This window comes from Callospermophilus lateralis, chromosome 10, assembly GCF_048772815.1.
Source record: "Callospermophilus lateralis isolate mCalLat2 chromosome 10, mCalLat2.hap1, whole genome shotgun sequence".
Lineage (NCBI taxonomy): Eukaryota > Metazoa > Chordata > Mammalia > Rodentia > Sciuridae > Callospermophilus > Callospermophilus lateralis.
The window spans coordinates 105,907,006-105,934,395 of NC_135314.1; the positions used below are offsets into that span (position 1 = coordinate 105,907,006).

The 27,390-nt window shown below is 43.3% G+C and overlaps 1 protein-coding gene across 2 annotated transcripts in view; it reads left to right on the top strand.

Annotated features, from left to right (window-relative positions):
• Window positions 1-27,390, top strand: part of Med12l (mediator complex subunit 12L) — a 269,754-nt gene that overhangs the window by 206,768 nt on the left and 35,596 nt on the right. For both annotated transcript variants that reach the window (XM_076867434.2, XM_076867435.2), the window contains 15 exons: window positions 1,095-1,213; window positions 2,188-2,331; window positions 3,572-3,735; window positions 6,420-6,551; window positions 11,413-11,640; window positions 12,426-12,567; window positions 14,185-14,305; window positions 14,645-14,746; window positions 15,424-15,537; window positions 18,508-18,707; window positions 22,794-22,982; window positions 23,517-23,591; window positions 23,698-23,891; window positions 24,714-24,875; window positions 26,234-26,345. In XM_076867434.2, the coding sequence (XP_076723549.2) occupies window positions 1,095-1,213; window positions 2,188-2,331; window positions 3,572-3,735; window positions 6,420-6,551; window positions 11,413-11,640; window positions 12,426-12,567; window positions 14,185-14,305; window positions 14,645-14,746; window positions 15,424-15,537; window positions 18,508-18,707; window positions 22,794-22,982; window positions 23,517-23,591; window positions 23,698-23,891; window positions 24,714-24,875; window positions 26,234-26,345 (2,198 nt within the window). The remainder of the gene's footprint in view (window positions 1-1,094; window positions 1,214-2,187; window positions 2,332-3,571; window positions 3,736-6,419; window positions 6,552-11,412; window positions 11,641-12,425; window positions 12,568-14,184; window positions 14,306-14,644; window positions 14,747-15,423; window positions 15,538-18,507; window positions 18,708-22,793; window positions 22,983-23,516; window positions 23,592-23,697; window positions 23,892-24,713; window positions 24,876-26,233; window positions 26,346-27,390) is intronic.

A 27,390-nucleotide genomic window follows, 5' to 3' on the forward strand; every position in this document is an offset into this window, starting at 1 on the left:
TTGTGTTAGCATTTATTTCAGTTCGGGGAACATAAAATAAGATTTTGATACTGGGTGTGGTGGTGCATGCCTGTAATCCCAGCAACTCCCAATTCCCAGAAGCTGAGGCAGCATCATTGCAAGTTGGAGGCCCACCTTGGCAACTTGATGAGACCCTGTCTCAAAAAAAAAAAAAAAGAAAAGAAAAAAAAAAAAAAGGCTGGAGATGTAGCTCAGTGGTACAGCACCCCTGGGTTCTGCCCTCAACCTCCCCACTCCCCACCCCCACCTTGCAAAGAAAAAAAAAAAAAAAAGGAAGGTTTTATGGTTCCAAGCCATTAATAGTGTTGTTAGATCAGCCAGGTCTTACCCAGAGGAATTTCCAATCTAGTTTAAGTAGCATTTTCATTTGAACTTGCTCAGACTTCCTTCTGCATTTGCATGAAAACATTAATGAAGTTTACTACTATTAGTTTAAAAGGCCAATAATATCAGCACTCAAACATTTTTCAAATGAAAATTAAGCAATAAAAGATCAATAATATATGTTATGAAAGCAAGTTAACTTAAAATAGATAGGGGAAATATATAATTATGACTATATTGTTAGTCACACAAATATCATTGAAATAAATATTAAGAACCACTGTGCTATCTTTGTAACGTCCCTGAAGTGTAGGCACTTCTAGCCCCTGAACTTGGAAAACCATTGTTCTCTGTGCCTTGGACACAAAACCTTTATTTTATTTATTTATTTTTATTTTTTAAAAAAGTGGATGTAAATTTCCAAGAGTATTTTGCATTCTTTTACATGAGGTTTTAAGCAGTTTGTTATATTTAGGTATATGGAGCCTATCTGCAGAAACAGGTGTGTTTTGGATTTCTTAGCTGGTTCTATGTCCTCAAGTCTGTTGTTTTTATGTATTGGTTTTGCCTCAGGGAAGGACTGAATTAATACATGAACTTCATTTTTAAAGCAATTTGTATACCTAACTACTGATGGTGAACTCTTCAGCCTGGGATCAATGATATTAGATAATGAAAACTAAAAAAAAAAAAAAAAGTCAGGAGTTTGAATAAATGGAAAATAACCTATGTATTTTATGTTCATTTAGTTGGAGATGAAGGGCAAAAAGCCAGAAAGAACAAACAAGAAACATTTCCAACCCTGGAGACAGTGTTCACAAAACTCCAACTTCTGTCATATTTCGATCAGCATCAAGTGACATCTCAGGTAGCCGTTTAAAGCTATCTTCTTATGTATTGCACATGTCATCGTTTCCTGAAAAATCCCTTTTGTGCAATATGTGTTTTCAACCTTCATGAATTTTTTCACATGAATATGTCACTGAGCCTGGCAAAGGGTGCTTTTTTTTTTAATTTTTTTTTTTGTTGTTGTTATAGTTGGACACAATACCTTTATTTTTATTTATTTATTTTTTGTGGTGCTGAGGATTGAACTCAGCACCTCGCACAAGCTAGGGGAGTGCTCTACCGCTGAGCCCCAGCCCCAGCCTTCATTAATTTTATACATATAAATTTGTGGGAACATCTCAGATTCTACATTTTTTTTTTAATTTTTAAGTTGTAAATGGACACAATACCTTTATTTATTTATTTTTATGTGGCGCTGAGAGTCAGTTCCTCACCCATGCTAGGCAATTGCTCCACCACTGAGCAACCGCCCCAGCCCAAGAGCTTGTTTTTATTATGTAATCACTTTTACCTTATGATAATAATTAGTAATATATAAAATAATCCCTAATGAAGACTGATGTTATGAGTCACTGGTCCCGTAGCACACGTGTCAATGATTGAAATGAAATACCATGACATTGAGAAGAAACCAAATCTATTTTGATTTACAAAATTCTTTGATGGTTATTTAGACACATTGAAAAGCTGTTTGAAGGGCCGGTTGTGTGGCTCAGTGGTAGAGCGCCTACCTCACACATGTGAGGCTCTGGGTTTGATCTTCAGCCCCACATAAAAATAAAGAAAGATATTGTATCCATCTATAACTAAAAAAATAAAAATAAAAAATAAAAAAAGCTGTTTGATCTGTACATGGTTTTGGTTTCTGTGAAAATATGTTTTAATTTTCATCTAGTAGAATGGCATAAATTCCAGTGTGTTAGAGAAGTAAAATAATTTATGTAAAAGATGGTTTGGGAATCGGTGTGTGACGGCCTCACTCTGTCTGCTCAGATCTCTAACAACGTGCTGGAGCAGATCACCAGCTTTGCTTCAGGGACGTCCTACCACCTCCCGCTGGCCCACCACATACAGCTCATCTTCGATCTCATGGAGCCCGCACTGAACATCAATGGACTCATTGACTTCGCTATACAGGTGTCAGAGAGACCGAGTTTCCTTAACTTTGGGAGAGCCAACCTACCAGGCATTGCGGAATTTATGTTTTAAAATGTATTATTTTAAAATTTAAAAATAATTGAGACAGGGTCTCATGGTGATGTCCAGGCTGGGCTTAAACTCCTGCTGGTCTTCATTGATCCTTCTGCTTCAGCCTCCTGGGGGCTAAGATGACAGATCTATGCCACCATGCCTAGCCTAAATTTATTTTAAAATCGACACTCAAAACCATAAAAACTGTACCTATATAGTTTTATGTAAAATATACACATAAATGGGGGTTCTGTGTAATATTTTTATGCATGCACACATTGTACAATATTCATACCAGGTTAAACATAACTTGCCTCATGGAATATTTATCATTTCTTTACAGTGAAAATTGTCAAAATCCCTTCTTCCAGCTCTTTGAAATGTGCAGTATGTCATGGTTACCTGTAGCACCAGAACGTCTTGCTTCTGACTGTAGCTCAGTGCCCATTGATCAGTTCTCCCCATCCCTCCCCCATCCTACTCCTCTTGGCCTCTGTTGGGCACCTCAGGCTATTTGAATGGAACCAATTGCTGTTCATTAACACAGTTTTGAGGACCCAATACATTTTTGAATAATTGAGACATTCTGAGTTAACGGTCATCAGCCTGGTATTTTTAATCACAGCTCTGTAAATTGTTTTCAGTTACATAATTATACCTGGTATTCAGTGCATGTCATTTAATAATGCCAGAATTCTGAGGCTTTCTGGGATTGTCTTTTGTTGTTTTGTTGTTTTTGTAATGAAAGAGTATTTTCTGTCTATAATAGAGTAAATTTTAACACTGAAAGAAAAAAAAAGGTCCTTAAAATTTGATTTGACTTGTTCCACTATAGTTCTCATGCACATCGGAGTTCCTTTGTTTCTTTATTTCCTAGTGTTATCAGTGAATGGATTTTAACCTTGGTTTCCTTATTCTGTAGTATCTATCAGCTTCACTGATCTATTCCAGAACTCGGGGCTGCCTGTCACTGGGTGCTTCCTCATTTTACACACCCTCGTGTCCAGACAGAAGAACACAAAGTTCTTGTATAAACAGGCTTAAAAATAAAAAGGTGTCTGATTCAGGAGTCCGTGTTCTCCACGGCCATGGTGCACAAGACAGCATGGAGTACTCATGATTGGTGGGACTGGTTCTCCTTTGTGCTGTGGCACCTGCGTTTTTCATTCCTTCTCTGTTCTTACAGTTGCTGAATGAGCTGAGTGTCGTGGAAGCCGAGCTGCTCCTCAAGTCCTCCAGCCTGGCAGGCAGCTACACCACGGGGCTCTGCGTGTGCATCGTGGCCGTTCTCAGGCGCTATCATAGTTGTCTGATCCTGAATCCGGAGCAGACAGCCCAGGTGTTTGAAGGGTTGGTATATAAAATGCCCATCGTTTTTCGAAACCGAAAGTGTCTGGTACTGTTTTTATTTCAATTAAAACAGTTAAAAAGAATACTCCTGCCACAAAGGCTCTAATAGAGGAGGAGACGGAATCACTCTTCTGGTTAAGCCCGAGGCCTTCCTCCTCTCCCTCCTCCTTGCTGCCTTCCTGGTCACGCCCTGGTTTCTAAGAACAGGAGGCTGGTCATTGATGGCCTCCATCCTTCATGCTGCCCTGCATCCTGGCTTATTAAGAAGAATAAATGCTTGTCACTTCTCTTTTCCTGTAATTTTGGTTTTTTGGGAGAATCCAACACCAAATACAGCTTTGCATTCATTGTCAGCGAAGTGGTGCTTCAGTTTCATCTTTGTGATTCACAGCATCTTTTGACAAGAGCTAACTTAGAACCAGTGTCTTTGTTTGTTCTTGGTGTGTTGTGTGCTTTTGGTTTGTGGCTGTTGTAGAGTTTGCTCTGCTGCTGCCAGTGGAGTTGATCTGAGGAGATAAACCTGCTCTGCCCATCAGAGACAGAGGCTCGGGGGCCCAAGGTAAGGTAGAGCCAGCCCTGCTGTGTCCCCTCCCCTTTCCCCCACTGGGATTTTTACACAAACACAGCAGCCCATTTTTCTTCCTCTTTTTTTTTTTTTTTTCCTCCTGAGCTCAAAGGAACCATGGAATTCTTTGGTGCAGCAGTGACTGTTTGCTGTGATCTAGCACATGTGATTGACTATATTGTTCCTCAGGTGGCCTAGGTGGAGCAGCAGCTCTCTGAGGCACATCAAATGCTACCTTTTGTATATGTTAACTGTACACTTAGATTAGGAAGTGAAGTCTGAAATATCTCAGAAACTTTACTATGCAAGAGCATATCTATCTTAGAATTAAGGAAGTACGTAATGATTTAGCAACCCTCTACTTCCTATGCTGTAAGGTTTGAATTTTAGTATCATTTTATAGGTCAAGAAACTGGGACTCGGGCATTTTAAATGAAGGGTTTGGTAGGTAGTGTAGCAGTGTATGTTGTCCAATATAACATAGACAATGACTCTCACGGCTTTTAACAGGTCTTTCTGGTTGGGAGTTTATTCCTATTATTCAAGCTATATCATACTTTTAAGATTATGCATGGAAATCCTCTAGTTGTTCATGAAATCATTTTGTTGAGTTGTGACAAGTACAGGTTTGGTTTGTTTGCAGTGCTGGGAACTGAGCCAGGGGCCTGGTGCATACTGGCCAAGCGTTATCCTGCTAAGCTACATCCCAGCCCACATGACAAGTGTTTTTGCTTGATTGTATTTTATGTTTTAACTTGAAAAGAATTTTAGTATCATTGATTTTTACATTTTAAATTTACATACTATTGAATATTTATAAAATCATGTTTGACGTTTCCTTTTCTTTTTACTTGATTATACGTAGTAAGGTCAAATATTTTTCCTCAAATGATGACATTATTTTTTCTTGTACTTATGCGAGTGGTCATCCAGAATCACAGTGTGAAGCCTTCCTCACCTCCAGCAAGTCCGAGAAGTTGAGGAAACGCTGCTACACCCTGGCTAGCTGACCATTTCTCACGTGTTTGTTTCCTTTAGACACAGTAGAATTCTTGGCTTTAGGATGTATCAGGATCTCTTTTGTTTATGTAGTCAACCACAGTTCTAGTCACTACTTTTTAAAAATGATTGTGTGAGGTTTTCCTCTAATGGTCAGCTTCATTCTCTGCTGGCTAGCCCATCTATCACTGTTCCTTGCCCGGGTTTGGGATGCTCTGGGCATTTCTTCAGGTAGTCCCGGGGTCCCCCTTGGCACCTGTGCTCCTGCTGTCCATTGTGGCTTGGGCCCTGCAGATGCTTCTGATTCCCCTGACCCCTCAGCATGGAGAGGTCTTGTCTGGGGGGCCCAGGCTGTCCTCCCCTTTTGCTGTGCACTGGCTGCCTGCCCTGCTGCAGGCCCTTCACCTTTCTGTGCCTGGGAGCCCCTTTTTATGGTGAGGGTGGCGGGTCAGAGCACTAGTCCGGTCACCTGTGACTCCTGTTGTGTGGTGTCCTGGGGAGACCCACAGCAGAAGGCCTGGTGGAGGAGCCAGACTCCCACTATCGGGCCCAGTGAGTGCCCGGGCGAGTGCACCTGGGCGTGGGAGAAGCATAGACAGAGGCCTTTGCTCTGCCTGGCGGGCCACACAGAATTGTATGCGTGGCGGGGTGCTTATGACCCTAGTGGTCATAGAGGATGTCACTATGAAAAGAGGTAAACCGAGATCAATTTTTTTCCAGCTTGCCTCCCAACCTGCATTCCCCAGTGATGCCAGATCCAGCCCAGAAATGGAGGTCTGCCAGGGTTACTCCCTGGAGCTGCTGCTTTACAAAGGCTCAGGCCCATCTGTGACTCAGTTCAATCAGCAGGTCCTCCCTTCCACCTTTCCACCGCCTCCCTGTCATGGGGCTCAGTGCTTCTCCAAGTACAGCTTGCGCACCACCTCTCCTTGCTTTTGTTTCTTGTTGTCAACGACATTTCTGAAGTCGTATAGCATTTCTGTACCTCCTCAGAACGCTGGCGTTCAGAGATTCAGTTTGCTGTGCTGGTCATCGAGTCGTATGTGGGCACCTTGTTCTCGAAGCCTTGGGTGAGGGTGCATTACTGTGTGGGCCTCATCTGCCTGTGTCTTGCCCTCAGGTTGTGCGGTGTGGTGAAGCACGTCGTGAACCCCTCAGAGTGCTCTTCCCCCGAAAGATGCATCTTAGCCTACCTCTACGACCTCTATGTGTCCTGTAGCCACCTCAGAAGCAAGTTTGGAGACCTCTTCAGGTGAGTAGAAGAAAGTCCAAGAGTAGCAATGGGCTCACAGCTGTGTTTGTCCGTGACTCCGCCAGTGTTAGAAGCCTTTTTCATAATGAGAAGTGATCATGGTTATTTTTGTTCGGTGCTCATTTTGATAAACTCAAGATTTGATGAAACTGACTATTAAAAATACATAGTAGCAATGAAAGGTAGACCATTAAACTATGAGTTGGTTTCCTACCTCCCACCCCCAGATTGAAACGACTTTAGGCCATAACCATCTAACCTTGGCTAATTTTGTGTCTTCAACAATCAAACGATTTTTTCTTTAAAATTTTTTGTTCTTGCCGGGAATATTGGCACAAGCCTATAATCCCAGCAGTTTGGGAGGCTGAGGAAGGAGGATCGCAAGTTCAAAGCCGGCCTCAGCAAAAGCAAGTAGCTGAGCAACTCACTGAGACCCTGTCTCTAAATAAAATTAAAAATAGGACTGGGGATATGGCTCAATGGTCAGGTACCCCTGGACTCAATCTCCAGTAACCCCCCAATTTTATTTTTATATTCTCTATAACTTTTACAGATATAGTTTATTTAGGTAAGTCATATTGGAATGATGATAAATATTTAATCTTTATAATTTAAATTTGAAATTCAATTTGAATCATGAATCTAGTAGGCGGTTAATGAAGCAGTATTTGGTGTTTTTCTGGGTTCATATTCCTCCTGGCATTGAGATCCCCATTTTTTGACCTGGCTTTTTATGTTACTTTGGGTGGATTTAATACCCTCTGCACATCTTGAAGTTACAAATTGCTTTTATTTGTTGGTTAGGCATGGAAGGTTCTGTAACTCCATTTACTTCTTCACAATTTTTCCAAACAGTTTTTCATCTTTTTCCTCTCTTAAAAAAATTTACTGTTTAGTACATTCTATGACTTACTAAACAGTAAATTTCATGTGAATTAGGTTTTTATATAAAAAAATTACTAGTATTTTCATGAGTAGCATTAAATCAACATGTATCAAAAAATGCAAGACGACCTAATTTGTATTTTGCATTGTGTTTGTATTTAGGCTCAACTTAGTTAAATATTAACTCATTTCTTGATATACAAGAAATATACCCTAGTTGATCATTAAGAAGATATTATAAATCTGCAGTTAACCTACTCGCTATCTGTCTTCATAAATGCTGCAATTGTTGGTTCATGAACATTTTTTCTGTCAATAAATCTCACTGCTTAAGGAATGCTTTATGTTAATGAGTCCAGGATATTTTATATGTAGAAAAGATTTTTTTATCTTCTCAGCCCTTATCCAAAATTCCTATCAAATTACCTTCTGCTGTAGGTATCATCTCCCATTTCCAAGTAGTATTACATCTGTTTAGCTCTGCAACTTTGAGATAAACCTGGGAGAAAGCATTTGAATTTCCCTTGCCTGGCCTCCCTGGGAGCGCTTTTGGGGGGCTGTTTTCTTGCTTGCTTCTGCACTTCCTCTGTGTCTCTACTTCCTTGACCACCTATTTCAGGTGACATGTCCAGCTCCCTCTCATTCCCTGGGTCTCAGCCTTGCTAAGGAGGCTCAGGTGGTCAGGTGCTAGGAAGTAACTTTTGATATTATTAATTCCAGTAGAAAATAATATCTGGCCAAAAGAAATTTGGAATCCTCAGGAAGAGCAAGGAAGAGGTGGTCTGCAGTTGTCTGTGCCCTTCAGTGCCCTGTTTCATTTGGGTGAATCCTGTGAGCCCTGCCTCCCCGGTACCTGGAGTCCACCACTCCTAGGTGCCCTTGTCACTGCCTCTCTGGTCGTCCCTTGCAGGGCCCCATACAGAGTTGTCCCAGCTGGTCTTCCTGCTTCACCCTTGATCCTCTTATACAGATTCTGACCATGTCCACTAGAGTCACCTGCTTAAAGCATGGTGACACTAAGGTTCCCAGTGCTGCCTCGCCTCCTAGCCTTTGCTGTGTGCAGTGCTCTGCTCTCTTCTGCTCTCCTTCTCCCCTCTCTGCTCTGCTCTGACTGCCCGGCCCTCCCCCTGCTCCTTCCTCTGATGTGTAAGCTTGCACCCACCTTGGGTTTTCACACGTGCTCTTACCTCACTCGTAGCACTCACTCGCACACTCACCCCACACTTTCTCACCTCTGCCTCCCTGGCCACCCTCTGCTCATTCTCAGCATCTTAGATGGACTCGAGATTTGATTAAACTGAATATTCAAGGGCATTGTGTATTGATCGTGGCCTGGCTCCAGGAGAACAGAGGCTGCCTGCTTTGCTCACCACTATAGCTGTGCAGCTCCTAGGGGGCACAGCCAAGGCGACAGACATCAAAAAGTCATATTTAACAGTACTTACAAAAATACGAAAATGCTAAACCATGTAATGCATTAGATGGAGCAAGCCTTTGTAAATCATCTGAATGAGTCTTAGGAAACCCCTTTCCACAGAAATGATGTAATCTTAGAACAATATTCTTCTGTTACTCTGTGTGGAGTTTTCAGTTTCAGTTTAGAGTTTTGTGAGCTTTCTCATTCATGCTGTGGTTCCTGCACTAGCCCTTGTCTGATGGAGAACTTCCCCCAATCGCCCCCAAAGCTTATTTAACCACCAGTGCTCCTGCAGTGCAGTGCAGGTAGGCAAGGTGAGTTCATTCAAGTGCTGTGCCAGGAGCAGGGACTCAGGGGACCCGCAGTGCAGTGTGCTGTTCCCAAGGACCACTCCTTGGTAAGGGGCAGGTGCACTTTCTAACGTTTCCACAAAGCAGCGGGGAGAGGTGTAGCTTTCTTGGGCTGTCTTTTGCTCCCCCTTTCTTTGTTTTGAGACAGATTCTCATAAGGGGCTCTGCCTGGCTGGGCTGCTGGCACACACCACTGCGCCTGGCCTCTCGGAATCAGAGATGGATTTGTAGTTTGGAATTTGGTAAAAAAGGACAATCAGGCAGAGATTTCCATTAACATACTGATTAAACAATTGGATCATTTTGTCTGTGACATCATCCAAGCTACCCTGTGAGAGGAATGTTGTAGAACAGGGAATAAATTGAATGCCAGGGCCATCAGGAATGTCCTGGCCTTAGTTAACAGTAGGCAAGCCTGGATCTGAACAGGCTATGAGGCTGTATGCTGCTGTCCCCAGGCCTCCAGGTCTTTCTGTTCCTCGTAGCTGCAGAAGGAAAGGTCTCAGTCATTGGCTTGGTTCCCTCTGTGCAGGCAGCAGAGTGTGAGGATTGGAGTGGCCTAGCTGGTCGCTGGCATTTCTGATTCAAACACAGAAACCCATCTAGAAAGCCTGTACTAAAAGACACAGGAAGCCGCAACATGCAGGCTGAGAAGACCTCACCACTAGCCAGGTTCAGAGGGACCCTGCAGTCCACTTAGAGAAACCTGCCTCCTGGAGGGGGACGGGTGGGGCTCATAAACCAGAAGCAGAGCAGAAGAGCTAAGATTCTAAAGTCAGACTGGAGAAACTGGTAGAATTAAGTGAAGAGTTGAATGACAAAGAGGTAAAACTTTAAAATTTGCAGAAGTCCCTTTTACTAAATACTCAAGGCTTTGGGAGGCCGAGGAAATGAGAGATATGGTCAAGAGGGAACAAGGGAGGGTCTGGTCTGGGTTTCATTTTTAGTGGGAACGTGAATGTAGTAAGTGAGAGTGAATAAAGAGTAGTCAGGAAGAACAGGTGGGTCGAAGCACCGGGACCACAAACTGTCATTTTCAAAATGCCACAATTCTCTTTTGCAAATTTATATCCCTCCATGATGGCCAACAGGTTTTTTTACAGAAGTCCTTTGCAAAGAAAGAGAAAAAATATAGAGGATACTAATTATTCGGTTTGTCATTTGGTCTTCTCGGTGACACCTGGGCCTCCCTGGCATCATTTGGCACTGGAGTCATTTGGGAGCCCTTGTTAAACACACAGCTCAGAGTACCTATGTGAGACCTAGGAATCAGTATTTTAACCAAACAGCCCAGAAGTGGCTCTGAAGTACGAGGGCTGAGCTGAATGGTCTCAATTTCTGACAGCTGTTGGCACTGACAGGGCTTCAGGATAAAGCATCCACATGCCTTTGTATGTGGTACTCATTCCTGGCTAATGTAGGTGCATAAAAAAGCTGTATATCACCTTAACCACGAATCTGTTTGCTGCCCAAACTTAATCTTAAGAGCAGCCTTTCTGTTGCGCTGAAGAGCTCTTGAGTAAAGCACTTGAATTTGCTCATGGACTTGCAAATGGAGCAGATGGGCAGGAATGGCTGAGTTCATATGTAATGTGAGCTTTGAAACTGGAGCATCTCAGTGCTGGCTATGGAGTAAATCCATCCACATCTCTTGATGCTTCTGTTCTATCTTTGCTCAGATGTAGCTCATGAAAACCTCAAATATTTCACACGATAAACCAGGGTCTTAAAAAAAATCTCGGCGCTGTTGAGAAACACGGCATGACAAACTTAGGGATGATGTGACCAGTTCTTTGCTCTTGTACAATTTGCCAGTTATCCAGAGCCCCCTGGCATATTGCAAGCTCCCTGAAGTCAGGAGCATGCCTTTCCTTTCTCTGCTGTGCCACAGTCCCCAAGTCACATGTCTTAGCATGCAAATTCCGCAGGACACAGTGTCCCTAGAGGAGGAGATCTTTGGCATGTGCCATCAGGACTACAACACCACATTATTCTGATGTATAATTGAATCTATTTTTATTCTTAAGAATAGTTGCAAATGTTATTACTTGAGTTAGTTGTTGGAAGCCTTAGTAAGTTCTGTGATTTGTAGAGCTTGTAAACTGTAGAAAGTCGTTTAATATTAGTTACCAGCTTTCTTAAGTGAAGTGGTTTTCCTATTATTCTAGTTTTTGTTTTTCCTTTTTAACTTTTCTTCTTGTAACCTCAGTAGTGCCTGTTCTAAAGTAAAGCAAACCATATATAATAATGTGATGCCTGCAAATTCCAACTTGCGATGGGATCCCGACTTCATGATGGATTTTATTGAGAATCCCTCAGCTCGAAGCATCAACTACTCAATGCTGGGCAAAGTCCTCAGTGACAACGCAGCCAATCGCTACAGCTTTGTCTGCAACACGCTTATGAATGTCTGCATGGGCCATCAGGATGCCGGCAGGTAAGCCGGGCTACCGGGAAGGCATCACTGACAAGGACTTGGGTGACTTGGGACTTATTTGAAACAAGTGTCTAATAAATGTCTGGGCTCACACCTGCCTCTCATTTGCTCCCCTCACTCTATCTTCTTTTATTCATTATTTATTTACCTCTGTTCTGTTCAAAAATTTTCTTAACCTGAGAAACGCCTGCTTATGTCTTCTTGCTTGGGTATTGGATGTTTTAGGTACGGTCTATTAAGTTATAGTATGCATTTTCAAAAAAAATGTATATAATAAAATACCTGTATTTTGAAAACAACTATATTTGAACTTTTAAAAAGGGAAAATGTGATTTAATGAAAACAGAAGGGAGACCAGTAGCACAGAGGATAGGGCTGGGGAAGAGGAGAGAGGGAAAGCAGAGATACTGGCCAGAGGACTTGACAGGATCATGTTATGTGCATGTGCAAAGATAGCATGATTAATCCCACTATTGTGCATAATTGCAGCGCATAATGAAAATGTCAATTTGTAGATCAGGTCTGTTCACAGAGCTAAAAATGTTCTAATTCACATGTGTACTGGTAATTGTTTGTCACTTAATAGTGTTGATTGTTCAACAACATTTGAAGTTGTTAACATATACCTTTGCTCGGGTTCCAGTGTATCTGACAGGTGGGTATTGGTTACATCCTTCTGTCTAAGAAGCAGAAGGCTTGTTGCTGGTAGTGAAATGTGCTCACGGCTATGCCACGCGCGGTCACCATCCTGCCGACTGCTTACTGCCCAACTCTTTCCTCCTTAGGATTAACGACATAGCCAATTTCTCCTCCGAGCTGACCGCCTGCTGCACTGTCCTCAGTTCAGAATGGCTGGGGGTTCTGAAGGCTCTCTGTTGTTCTTCCAATCACGTGTGGGGGTTTAATGATGTACTTTGCACTGTAGATGTAAGTTTTCTTTTTTGTTTAAAATTGTGTAATTCAAAATTTAGTTAGTGGGTAATCTGTTTTTTAAAAATCATTATGTACTTGACTCTGTTTTAACATTGTAAAATATTTTTTTCTTTCTCTGTCTGAAAGTAATAAGCCACAGTGTAGTTGCCAAGATTATTTAATACGCACAAAATCAGAAATAAAATAGATAGCTTAATCTATAGCAGAAATGCCAGAAGTTTCCTGAAATTTCCGTGTAGCTGATATGGATGATCACTTCAGAGCTGTTTGTTCTTCATTTTTTTAAATTTATTTTTTAGCTGTAGTTGGTCACAATATCTTTATTTATTTGTTTTTATGTGGTGCTGAGGATTGCCTAGCCCCTGTTCTTCATTTTTATCACATGGCAGGGGACGTAACTGAAGCATTTTTCATTATGAAGAACCAATATGTAGGTTTCTAAGAGTATAGATTTTGTTATATTTCACAGAAACGCCCAGGTATAGGTTCAGAGGATGCTCAGTCTTTCTTAGGGATCAAGTCTGGACACTGATGAATAGCTCCCCCCTGCTCCCGATATATCACTGTTTATCTCAACTAGCAGGTTACATCCATGACATGTGAATTCATTAAACGTCTGCTTCCGTTCTTAATCGTGCCTGCCTGCTGTATCCTGTTGGAGCAGAATTAAGGCTAGGGTCTCTTATGTTAAAGAATTCTATGTTTTAAAAGCTGCCTCTGGCTGAGGGCTTATTCCTAGTTTGCAGACTCTGCCAGGGAGGGCAGTCCTATCTCTGCATCTCAGTGTGTTTAGACTTTTATACATGTTAACTCACGAGTGGTGGTCTGCTCTTCTAGCAGAAAGACACGTTTTTATCTTGACTGTAGTTCCTTACTTAGTCTCTCGGTCTTTTTGTTGTTGTTGTTGTTGTTGTACTTTGCTTTCTGCTTTAATCCCTCATCTATAAAAATGGATTTTATAATAGTATGAACCTCATGGTGCTGGGCTGTCAGAGGAGGTGATAGCTGGCCGTGGTCCCTGAATTATGGTGCCAGTTGTGAAGGCCGCTATTAGTCATTTTTCTCATTATCTTGTGCACGAGTTTCGTGGAGTCTGTAAAGTCAGAGATTTCACTATGAATTAATTTTCTTCCTCTTTTGCAATTTGGAGTTAGTTGGAAACTTTCAGAGTTTTCACAACCCATTTAGTCCCTTTGAGTATCTTTGTTAGTTGCCACATAAAGAGTCTCCAGAACACCGTCAGGCATGTCTTTCTGCTAAGGGGCCCTCCTGTTTTCTGTTTTCTCTGACGTCCTCTGGACTTACTCCGACTCACATTGGGGTGCATTCACACATCCCTTAGTGATTTCTTGATTGTATTTTTTGTCTTTTTTCAGTTGTGGGTTCATGAGCCTATAGCCCAGTGCCCTCTTGCTTCTCTGGGGGTGGGTAGACTCAAGGTTTGTCTTGCAGAAACAGACCTGGGGGGTAACAGTCGCACGTGGCTGTTCCCTGTGGGTTCGTGGTGGGACTGAGCTCCTGGGGGTGTTGCCTACATTCTCTTAGGTATTGATCTTTGATGTGGCTGAGAAGGGTGTCAGGTATTAAAACCTGTCAATGTTTTTCTTGAAGGTGAGTGACCTTTCATTCCATGATTCATTAGCTACTTTCATTGCTATTCTGATAGCACGACAGTGTTTCTCCCTGGAGGACGTCGTGCAGCACGTGGCTCTCCCCTCTCTCCTAGCGGCAGGTAAGGCAGCCTGGGGAGCTGTGCTGGCTGTGGGCTCCCTGCCTTGGAGGGGTGGGTCAGGCTGTTAGAGCACAGGGTGGGTGCAGTAGGAGATTCTAGCTATATGTGTGCTGGGGGTGCTGTGGGTGGCTAGAGGTGGCAGGGCAGCCCAGACCCCAGCACATTAGCCCTGGAGGCAGGGAATGGGAGGCTGTTGCTCTCCCCAACCTGCCTTAGGAGCACTCCCATCTCAGAAGAGAGGGCTTACTTCTCTTGCTCTAAGGAGAGTTGATGTAGGTTAGAGCAGAAGACTTAACTTAGTAGGAAACCTGAGGCCTGTCTTTCTGTCCTGCTTTCTAGCTTGTGGAGATGCGGACGCGGAGCCCGGGGCGAGGATGACCTGCCGACTGCTGCTTCATCTGTTCCGCGCGCCACAGGCCTGCTTCTTGCCTCAAGCCGCCGGTGAGCTGGCTGCAGCATGTCAGTGGATAGAGGCCGGAGCTCTAGGTTCTAAGTGACTGTGTGGGCTCTACGTTTTGTAATTTCCTTCCTGATTTTTGTAGGCTTGATCTGGGGGCAGTGAAGGAGTGAGAGGGTGCCACCAGGAGGGCTGGCAACACCTTCCATTTATGTAATATCAGGAAATATGGAGAAATCAAAACCGGGAGTTAACAGTCAATAAAAATACCTCTGCTCTTAGACCAGGTCATCTTGGCGGGCAGTGCGGCCGGAAAACATACTATATATGTCAATTCTGAGCCCCACCATCCCAACTTAAGGGGGTGGTGACTCATTTATCCTTTTCCTAAGGTAAGCCATGATTCCTAGGGTATTAGTAAAGCCTCTTCTCAGATCCCTTCCAACCACACGTGGGCATGTCTGTGTGGGAATCCTGCTAATCTTTTTGCTACATCTCTCTGAGGAGCAAAAACATTGTTTTAACAATTAATAATTAAGAAAAGGTTAAGTAAGAATACTGGCAGTGTGTCTTAGTGAACCCCGGAGCCTCAGGTTAAGCAGGCCAGTGGCAATTAAGTGCCCACAGCCCAACAGTGAGAAGCCCTGCCGGCTGGGGGTGATTACGGAAGATCATTAATGATGGTGACGAGACTGTTCAAGGCTTGTTGTTGTTTTCACAGGCAAACCTTTCCCCGGAATAAGATCGTCTTGCGATAGACACCTCTTAGCTGCTGCTCACAACAGCATTGAAGTGGGAGCGGTTTTTGCTGTATTGAAAGCCATCATGATGCTCGGTAAGACCTTCCTGGCCTTGCACTTCTTGGCTGATTACCAGATGTGGAGGCAAAACCATCTGTGTTCAGCTCAAAATCTAATTAATGTTGTTGAAAACCTGGTTTGTTTTGTTTGTTCTCCTGGAAAAAGAGAGTTGGCTTTCCCTGAGTCTGTGGGCAATAGGGCTCTTAGATTTCTGTCCCTTCTATAGTGACCCTGGGGGTATTTAAATACACATACTATTGTTCTGTTTTACTTGATTGATGCTCCTTCTGATGTGACATAGATTCTGAGACAGGGTTGCTTTGCCTTCAATTGTTGGCAGAAATACTACCCAAGGAAGGACAGGGATGACGTGGTGACATCCCTGAAGGCTTAGCTCTCAGCCAGGCTGTGTTCCAGGTGCAGAACACCAGGAAACCTGGAGCTTAGTCCGAGTGCTTCTGCTGTGTTAGAGACCCAGAACATGTTTTTCTGTCTGTTTTATTCATGAATCAGGTGATAATCACAATGATGTTTGTATTATTGATTAATCAGTATTCGCTGTCACAGTAATTTTTTTTCCATCCGATTCATAGTGTCCAAGACGTCCTTTATATCTTTTTTGTGTATGTGCTCTGGGAGTTGCAGCACTGTCTTCTGCTGTCTTCTGCCTATTGAATGTAGATGACATTTTCTTCGGTATGTCATAAGGGATGTGAATGATTGGAAGACTTGAGTTCATAGTGCTTGATTCCAATTTTGGATATCCTCTTCTAGATTTGACTACATAATAGTTATCTCTTACGTTCTTGGGGAGCTCCCTTTGATCAAAACAGTATTACTGAATGATAGGAGCTGCTTTAGGTGGTTCTTAAAGGACACAAGTGAGGACAGAATTCTGTAATGCTTGACAAATGATGCCTGAGGATTCAAGGAACAATAACATTTTTCCATGAGGCCCTGGGTTCAATTGTTTGTAACACAGAAATAAAACAACAAAACCAGAGTTTTCATAAAATTACTTAATAAAATTTCACTTGAAAAGAATGTATGAATGTGTATTTTGTCTGTATTTGGGAATGCCCTTGGATTCTGTAGCCAAAGGGAAGGGTAGAGCCAGCTGTGGGCAGCAGCCTCTGCTCGAGCTGAGGAGGTCCTAGGGCGAGAGTGCCCACTTCCCTGCTCTGAGGGTGTCTCAAGGGAAGGGTGGCTCATGGGACCTACTGAACATACAAACCTAGGGACTAGATTTGTTACCCTGTTATTTCTAAGGCTCATTTGAGAAACCAGCAAGAACTAGGTTTTCACTAAATTAACTTTGGAAGCCTGAATCTGTAAGTGACCGAAGTTTTAATGGCAGAAACCAAGATGACTGCCATGTGGACACAGGCTCTTTGATTTATAGCACTGGTCTGATCCCAAGTAAAATCTGCCTACCTCTGAATATTCAAATAAGATGGCAAATCCTCCAGGCCTGAAAGGTCAGGATACACCCAGTGAAGGTCAGCAGAGCCGTGGCCTCATGTACTCACTCTATTGAGCACACAGCTGCAGAAGATTCCAGCACCTCCTCCCAAGCCACCTCCCGCATTCCGGTCACTGATGTCACTGCCAGGTCCTCACCTGGGCCTGCAGTGGTGTGTGTCTTTGGATTGTTCCTGTAGAGGTTTTAGGGTCTCTGCCTCCCTGTGTTCTGACCAGCATCCTCCCGGCTCCCTCCCCGTAGGTCTGCTGAGATTGGGGTGGGACCGTGGAACCTGCTGTGGTTCCCATTTGAGGCTAGCTGTAGTGCGTCTTGGCACCTGAGCATGGAGGACGCACTTTGCTACTTTTAGAATTTGGTCTTTCAAGATCTTCGCTTCTGAGAATCTCTGTTGGATTAAGTAAACTCCCGTGGGTGAACAGTACGTTTTGTATTTGTGTGTTAATGGGGGAATATGTGGTAATGTATTGGTGAGTTGAAGTGTGTTATTTATTCCTCTCCTCCTCTTGAGAATTTGTAAGTAAATATTAATTAAGCCAGTTTGATTTTTCAGATTTTTTTAGTGTATTTTCAGCAGAGTCAGAGCTTTTCTTGGTGGGCCTGTGGGTTTTAACAGGCCTTGTGCACTAACCCAGGCTGTTTGCCCACTTGTTTCAGGCAGCAAAGGCCCAACTCAGACTCATCCGTGGGTCCCAGGAAACAAGGCAGGCCCCTGCAGGTGGGCAGAAGCTAGGCCCTGCTGTTGCTGGGCCGTCCACCCTGCCAGCCAAGGCACACCCGGCTTTTACAGTGGCCAGGGTTTTGTGTCTCATGGCTGGGGATTCCAGCTGCCGGACATGTTCTGTGTGGCCTTTTTCTCCCAGAACTTTGTGAGGAGGAAGCAGTTTCCTGGGGGTGTCGGCTAAGCCTGTCAGGGAGTATCAGGCAAGGGGGTCTCGCTTGGAGAGGAAGCCAGCAGACATGGGTGATGGAAAGCTTCTGCTTTCCAGGGCTGCCTTAGTATGCGTTGCCCTTTTCCATCCCCAGGGAAATATATCTCTTGTCCAGAAGTTGGTAGTAAGGTGGGCTAAGGCAAAACTTTTCTCTTGACCTATGGATAGAAAATAAGTCATTGTAAGAGAAGAAATGGAAAAGGGACATCTAGAAGGGTGAGTAACCCATTCTTTTTTTTCCTTGTCTAATAAGTCAAATGAATTTGATGCATCAAATGTTGGTGAAACCAATGCTCTGTGATTATTAAGTGTGGTTCATGGTGGTCTTTCTAAGTTTGGTGAAAATATACTTAATTCTTTAAATAAAAGAAGGAGCAAGTATTGGGCTGCTTTTTCTTTGTGTCTGATTCATAGTCCTCGGGGTTCTTCATCCGTTTTCTTGATTCATTCTCTGGATTGCTGGCTGACTGGCTATGCAATGATAACGTTACTCACATATTTTAAATCGCCCCAAAGCTAGCCTCATTTGCTTCTCCAGTATGTGGTGGTATTTTGAACTTTCATGACTTTGCTTTTGTGATTCTGTTATTTAGGAGATGCCAAAATTGGCAATAACAGCGTCAGCTCCTTAAAGAATGATGACTTCACCATGAGGAGTTTGCGGCGGGAAGGGGCCGCAGAGGACGTCTGGCCTGCCTCTCATAGCTCGAAGCCCTGCGCGAAGAGCATCTCCATAGAAACGGCCAATTTAAGAGAATATGCTCGATATGTACTGAGGACCATCTGCCAGCAGGTATTCCTGCAATTTAATTTGCCTTTTCCTTGAAATATGTCCTTTCTTTTGGAGAAAGGTGTTCATTACTGTAGGAAACCTGTACATAGGTGGGTTTTCATCCCCTGCTAGCTTTATTTTGAAATAATTCCAAATTTGCTGCAAAGGTGCAAGAATAAAGTGATCCTTTATACCCTTTAGACAGAGTAGTCATTTACATTTGCTATATATGCTTTGTAAATCTATTTGTGTGTGTAAACATGGATACAGATATAGGTATCTTTTTAAAACCCTTTCAAGGTAGATGGCGTACTTTATTCTTCTTTACTTTTGAAGACTTCCGTCTTCATTTCATACCATAACCACAGCGTAGTTGCTAACATTTCAGAAGATTTAGTCTTGGTGTGGTACTATGCTGTCACCTGCCGGGCACATTCCTAGTTGGTCCTTATCGCGGTAGTGCTGGAACTGACTGGGTTTTCCTGTAGATTTGCTGCAGGCCACGCAACCCTGCCTCAGGACTAGAAGCAGTGTCTGTCCTCCAGGTAGCCAGCTCTGAAGGCACGCGGTGCCCTTGCCTGTCCAGTGGTGCTGACCTTGGTTGGATGGTCTTCCTTGTGTGGTCTGCGCTGCCCGCTCTGCGTGGCAACCTTTGGGGAGTCCCTGGAGATGCTGCCGACCTCTGTTCCTCATTCCCCTCCCGCGCACCTCAGAGCAGTCATCCTGATTCTTGTCCAAGCCCGTCTTCCCCGAGGAGCTTCCCACTCCCTCCTCTCCACAGTGTCAGTGTGTGTCCTGCTTAGGGAAGACCCTCCCCTCTTCCCTGTCTCCTTACTTATGATCCACATGAATCATAAGGTCCTGTCCCGGGAAGGGAAGTTTAACACTCACATGGTTCCAAGGAGATTTAGTAGGACTCCTTTATCCTGGTGTTTGTCATTTTTGTTTGTTTTAAAGTATTTTCTTATTTTTGCTCCTTCTTTTACTTGCCCTGCCTCAGAATTACCTTGAGAATTAGGAGAGTGATACTTAGAAACAAGGTCTGGGTGCTGTGTGTACTCATTGCTATGAAGTACCCTTACTCCTGGGTTCTCTCAGTGGACAGAGCTAGGACAAAAGTGAATGTGCACATTCTATGAGTTCACACGATGCTTCCAGTTCCATGCCAACCAACAAAGCTGTGCTTTGGTCGCATTGCATATTATTATATTATTACTTGGTCGCATTGCATATTATTATAGCCTTTTGCATACTAAGAACCTTGGTTCCTTATAACATCAATCAATTATTACTTACTTATAAAATACACCTAAAATAATTTCCAAATTGGTAGCATCTACCACTAGGCCTAACAAGCCTGCCAAGAGGAGTGAAAGGTTTTTACAGTTCACTTTTTACTATTTACAGTAAATACTGTGATCTCACATTAGACAAAGGCACCAAGAGCTACATTGGAGAAAAGATAGCCTCTTCAACAAATGGTGCTGGGAAAACTAGAAATCCGTATGTAACAAAATGAAATTAGACTCCTGTCGCTCACCCTGCACAAAACTTAACTCAAAGTGGATCAAAGACTTAGGCACCAGAACAAAGACCCAGTGCCTAATAGAAGAAAAATTAGGCCCAGATCTCTACCATGTCATCCAGGATCTGACTTTCTTAAAGTGTAGGAAGTAAAATCAAGAATTAATAAATGGGATGGATTCAAACTAAAAAGCTTCTTCTCAGCAAAGGAAAAAATTAATAATGTAATGAGAGAGTCTATAGAATGGGAGAAAATCTTTACCAGGTGCACCTCAGAACATTGATCTCCAGGATATATAAAGAACTCAGAAACCCAACACCAACCCCCTCCCCCCAAGTAACCCAATCAATAAATGGGCTAAGGAACTGAATAGACACTTCATTGACAAAATACAAATGGCCAACAAATACATGAAAAAATGTTCAACATTTCTAGCAATTATAGAAATGCCATTTAAAATTACACTGAGATTCTACCTCTCCCTAGTCAGAATGACAATTATCAAGAATACTTGCACCAATAAATGTTGGCGAGGATGTGGGGAAAAGGGTACAATTTTATACATTGCTGGTGGAGCTGCTAATTGGTGCAACACTATGGAAAGCAGTGTGGAGATTCTTCAGAAAATGTGGAATGGAACTACCATTTTGCCCAGCTATCCCACTCCTTGATTTATACCCAAAGGATGTAAAATCAGCATACTACAGTGATACAGCCACATCAATGTTTATAGCAGCTCAATTCACAATAGTTTGACTATGAAACCAACCTGGGAGCTATTCAATAGATGAATGGATAAAGAATATGTGGTACATTTACACAATATTGCTCAGCCTTAAAAAAGAATGAAGTCATGGCATTTGTTGGCAATGAATGAAGCTGTAGAATATCAAGAGAAGTGAAATAGCCAATCTTCCCAAACCGAAGGCAGAATGTTTTCTCTTTTATGCAGATGCTAATTCACAATAAGGTGGGGGGGATGTTGCTAGGGAAGAATAGAGGTATTTTGGATTAGACAGAGGGGAGTGAAGAATGGGGATAGGGTCTTGGGGTGGAAAGGATAGTAGAATGAATCAGACATTATTACCCTATATACATATATGATTATATGACTGGTGTAATTGTACATGTGTACAAGTAGAAAAATAAGAATTAATACTCCATTTATGTATGATTTGTAAAAATGCATTCATATATATCTAATTAGAACAATTAAAAATTTTTAAATAAAAAAAAAGACAAAAAATTACTTGGGCTTTCTGCCTTAGTATGAATACATTTGAAATCAAGTTGGGTTCATTTGTTTCTGTTTGTTTTCAGTTTAGAGTCTTTTCCCTCAGCCTTATTATAGAATAACTACTTACAAAAGTTAAACTACACACAAGAGTATAATCGGAAATGTGTCCTTCCTCCCAAATCCCTTGCTCCTCCCTGCCCCAGCTCACCAGTTTTGTTATTTTAGGGTGTATTCTTCCAGTCCATATATATTTTGTATTTTGCTACAGAGGTCACGTCATCAAGACCATGTTTTGTACTTTGTAGGTTTGTGGTCACCATGATAAAGTCCACTAAATAGGGACGTAGGGCTGAAGGGCACTTGTGCCTTGGTCCCCACTGTGAGTGCACCCTGGTATCACCAGAGGCATTTGCAATTGTTTCGATACCTGGATCTGACCAAAGCCAGCAGGCAGGCGAGTGCAAGAAGGGTGGTGACTGGGCCTGCTGTGGACTTCTTGCAGTGGGTCCCAGTGGTCCAAGCCCAATGGGAGGCCCAGCCTGTCAGTGCCAGAAACGAAAAATAAATAAATGAATGAATGAATGATTGATTTGATGCTTAGGAAAAAAAAATACTGATATCTGGGTACCAGCACCTGAGCTTGATTTCAGTGGTCTGTGGTCTGATGGGGTGTCTGGATGTGAAATCTTATAAACGCCACAGGCGACTTATTTAATGGATGGTTAGCATCGGGCCACTGGCATGGTGGTTTCAAAAGAGACTTCATCTGAAACACATATAGGGTCAAATGAAACTTTTAACACTGATGATTTTTAAAACCATTTAGTACAAGAATTTGCATTTGAAAAAATGGTGAAGGAAAGCTGCTAAGAAATTTAACAGAGTAGCCACTCTCCAGAGGGCAGTCAGCTGTAGGCATAGAGCCTTCTTAAGTTTTTGGCAGGCTCATTGACTCAGAAAAATTATAATAATAACTGTATGGCAAATAGATGTGCACAGTTATTTTTTATAATCATAACATATTCATAATATCATAAAGAGAAAAATTTCTAAATATCTTATGCTATATTCTTACCAGTAGAAAACATTCCAGTATTATCTTTTTCTTTTTTTTGTTCATCTGTTTCCAATTTTTTTTCCTCATCTAGGTTCCACTTTGTATTTTTAAGAAGTCAAAATGCCAGAAATTTTGTACCTAATACTTTTTGCAGATAAATTTTTATTGGTTATCTTTTCCTGAAGCTTCTCCTCTATCTCACATGCCATTTTGCTCTGACTTAAGTGTATGTTACATAAACATGTGGAAAGCTGGTTGCTGTCCAACAAATGGCCTTCTTCCTTCCAGGAATGGGTAGGAGAACATTGCCTAAAAGAACCTGAAAGGTTGTGTACAGACAAAGAGCTGATACTGGACCCCGTGCTTTCCAACATACAAGCACAGAAACTCCTGCAACTCATCTGCTACCCACACGGCCTCAAGGAGTGCGCGGAGGGCGACAACCTGCAGAGGCAGCACATCAAGCGCATCCTGCAGGTACCCTCAGCGCGCCATGCACTGTGAGAAGAGGGATCGGTTCTTCTCCTTTCATTGCTAATTCTTGACACAGGTCAACTCTGGTTTTTATTCCCCCAGTTTTCTTTCCTGTAGAATGGCCACGATTTAGTGCTAGGTAGGTGTAGATGCTGGGAATTGTATATAATCATCAGATAAATATTGGTATTTTAAGTCTGTGCTGTATTTACTTAAGAAATGATCTGCATGGAGGGACAGGCTTAAATATGTTATTCAAGAATTAGTGAAATCATTTTGGAATGGGGTCAATTAGATAATTGGATATTGTGAGTCAAAATTTTAGTTTTATTTGTTTTTAGTTCCTAGCTGAGTCAGGTACATTATATTGATGCTATTTATCCTTTTGAATATATGTAACAGGATTGGATCCTTTTACCCAAGTAAGTCCTTGTATTGTGTAAGGTCACCCTGCTCTTTCCTGAGAGTGGGCGTCCTGCCAGGACTGATTGTGTGTTGACATGGGTTGCCTACTTTCAATCCTTCTGTTTTCCCCAGAATCTAGAGCAGTGGACATTGAGGCAGTCCTGGCTGGAACTTCAGCTAATGATCAAGCAGTGCCTGAAGGACCCTGTGAGTAGCTGTTGCAAGCCTGGGTGGGAAGAGCTGCGGGGAGCAAAGTCGGGCTGCTGCCCGGGATAACCCAGCCGCGTGCGTGGCCTCTCTCTGGCCACCCTAGGGCTCCGGGTCTGTGGCTGAAATGAACAACCTGCTAGACAACATTGCAAAGGCCACCATTGAGGTGTTCCAGCAGTCCGCGGACTTGAACAACAACTCCTCGCACTCCAGCATGGGCCTTTTCCACCCCAGTGGCAACAATGGGGGCGCTGATACCAGTAGCACGAGGCAAAATGGAATCAAGACCTTTCTCAGGTATTTCTGTGTAGTTGACTGGGCTATCTTGAATTTTACACATGTAATGGGCAATTGCATTCGCATAACTCAGTTATTTTTTTTTTCCATTAAGCTGCAGAAAATGTGAAGAGAATAATGACTGCTAAGTGACAGTTACTGTCACTTAATAGGTTAAAGGGCAAAGCCAGGGCAGGAGACATCTTAGTGTGTTCACTATGTGGTTAAGTCGGCCCCAGACTCTTTGTAAGTGCTGGTGTTATGAATGCACATGGACACCTGACCTTTATCCCCCGGGCTACTGTGTTCCTGGATATTCAGCATCTCGGAAACACATTGGCCATGTCTAGTAACAGGCAGCTTTTCACAAGCCTCATGTTGATTTGGGTTCTGATTTAGATCTGGCAGGCATATAAAATCGCAAAGTAATCCTTGAATCATGAAAGGAAGATTTTTATCTCATCATTTTGATAGAAAATACAGCTGGTGAATCTTAAAATTAAAAAAAATTGTGATTAGTATTAGTATTAGTATTTCATGTTGTGACCATGATCACAGTGTTGTTTGTTGGACAAAAGGATTATCACTAATCATAGAGCCAGAATCAAAAAGAAAAATTTTAAAAGATAGCTCAGTTGACGGTATCCTCCCAGAAGCACTGTGGGTAACTGTGTGTGGCAAGTGTGATCAGGGGCCTGGTCTTCAGGAAAGATAGTGCAGAAATCAAAGGGAATTGGGGGTTGTGTGCTTCTGGTGCACCAGAGTTGTGCTCTGAAGTTTCTGTGGAACTATGAGAGCAGAGACTCAGGCTTGCTCGGGTGTAACGCCTATTTCTGATTTTAGTTCCTCTGAACGCAGGGGCGTGTGGCTGGTGGCCCCCCTCATCGCCAGGCTGCCCACCTCTGTGCAGGGGCGGGTGTTGAAGGCTGCTGGGGAAGAGCTGGAGAAGGGGCAGCACTTGGGTTCTTCTTCCAAAAAGGAGCGTGATAGACAGAAACAGAAAAGGTAGGCTCCTGGGGTGTCTCTGGGGGAGTTTGAAGGACAGCTGAGGAATTCTAGCACGCTCTACCTGACGGTTCTTAGACCCAATGCCCACCGAAACTTAGTTTTTAAATGGAATGAAAAATCTTCTTCTAGGAAAGTCCCTGTTCCTAAAACGTTTTAGGTAGTGAGATTTGCCACACTCATTCTCAACTTCACTTGTGCATCCAGATCCCTGCTGGCCTCTGAACTTGTTCACTCCAAGCCCCAAGTCCGATCTGTGAATGGGATCTCTAGAGCAGCCTGCATTCTGGATTTTATTTTTAATTATTTCTAATTTTCTTATTAATTAGGTACTCATGTTTAAAATACACAGAGCTACTTGTAATTATTGGCATGCTGAACCTTGAAGTACTTACCAATGTTTCTGACATTTAGGGCTCTTATGCTAGATTAGATATTAAAACTTCTAAGCCATAAACTAATTTTTGATCACTGTTATTGATCACTAAAACCCCAACAATGTGACTCAGCATTCTGGTAAAAAGGAAAAAACGATTCCTTGTATTTTGTAAACATTCCAGACATCCACGTCCTTATCTCGCGGTTGGCAGTAATGACAGTGGCTGCCCTTCCTGACCTCTCAATTTGCATTTGCTGGTGCCATTCATGTTTATACTGCCTCACTTCCCTCCCACTGGGCAGACAGGTGGTATTCCAGGGTTGAAAGCGTCCTATTCTGCCCCTGTGAGATGAAGCTTAATATTGTATCTTACATTTTGTTTTCCAATGGAGCATGGATTCATCATTGTTCTCTAATTGTAGATACTCTATTGAAAAGCCAATTTAAAATAGAATTTTTGCCAAATTCCTTGATGCCCCACTACCCATGGCCTTAGGCTGGAGGTACCCCTAGGTCGCTAGCAAGAACCCCATTTTTGGAATCCTCAGATCTTGCAACTGATCCTAACTGTACCAACACCCTGCTGTTTGGTCTTGAAAACTTAAGGCAAAGCCCCCAATTATTCAAAACATACATAGAAGCCTGTTTCCTAGACTCTAAAATAAGAGCATTGACTGAGAAATTTCTCGTTTTTTCCTTGTATTCCATCCTGACCCCCAGGGCACTCACAGCAGTGCAGATTCACCTCCCTGGGGTACCTTCTGGCATCAGCACTATCCGCTATCCGCTCATTTAGAACCCTTAGTATCTTTAACCTTGTAAGCAGAGGTGTGATTTAACCTTCCAGGCCTCTCTGGCTGTTCCCCATTCCCCTTCATCTAATAGTAAACACACAGGAGCAGACACCCAGGGGACAGGACCCAGGAGGTAGGCGGAGCAGCAGGCGCTAGCTGACCTTTACTGTTCTTCCTTCCTGCAGCATGTCTCTCCTGAGTCAACAGCCATTCCTCTCGCTGGTCCTCACCTGTCTCAAGGGACAGGATGAGCAACGAGAAGGCCTGCTAACGTCCCTCCAAAATCAAGTGAACCAGGTAAAGGACTGCATGGTGTCCAGCAGGGAAGCAGCTCTCAGCAGAGACCAGTGCTGAGCTTACAGAAGGGCACAGCAGGCTTCCATTCAAGGCCAGGCAGTGCCCTGTCTCCTACCTGTCATCCTGGTCTCTGCAGGGGTAACAGACCTGTCATATTAATCATGCATAGCATAAATGTGTATAGGTGGAGAAATCGAATGGCCTGCCCCGGGGAGGCACAGTGATTGCCACTCCCGCTCTGCCTCCCAGGAGCAGTCCACTCCTCAGGTGGGGCTGCTCCACCCAGCAGGGTCTCCACTTGAGCTCCATAGGCTCAGGAACCGTTTTACTGGCCTGTGAGAGCCGGGTTGATGCCAGCCAAGTGCACAAGAAAGTCACTTGTAAGCTGGAGGCCTATTTGTTCCTTCACAAAAGCTTTGGGTTTTTTTCCACTCCCCTAGTTCTTCTGGGCAGCTTGGGGCACTTGTGTTCTGTGTACTACACGGAACCTGAGTGCCCAGGTCAGAAACCTCAGTGCAAGGACTCAAGTCAAGTGAGTGGGAAGAAGAAGCCAAGGGTGTGAGATGGCCCGTCCCCGTGCAGAGCCGGTGGCCCCTTCCTGTAGCACTGTGCCTGTGGACACCAGTGCCTTTTCCCTAGGGATACTGGAAGGACATGGACGAGGGCATGGTCTCACGTGTTTCTCTGGTCATCTCTCCCTTGCTGGATAGGATGCTTTTAAAATGCAAAGCACTTACTATCCCTGTGTCTAAGATGCTCCCATGTTTCTTTTTATACCTTGAATAAAAATCCAGTCTGGGCTAATTAGACCCCCTAACAATTTGTAGATTGCTCTCTTCCGCCTGCTTCCTACCAGTTACCGCCTTGCTCAGCTTGCAGGGCCACATTGGCACGTTTCCTTCTGTTCTCCTGCTTCCCAAGCAAAAGCACCTGCTCTCCCCTTTAGCTGGAAGGATTCCCTCTAGATGCCAGCCTGGCCTGCTTCTCCCTTCCTTTAGGTGTTAGTTTAGAGAGGCCATGGCGATTGCCCTCTGAAAATAGGGCC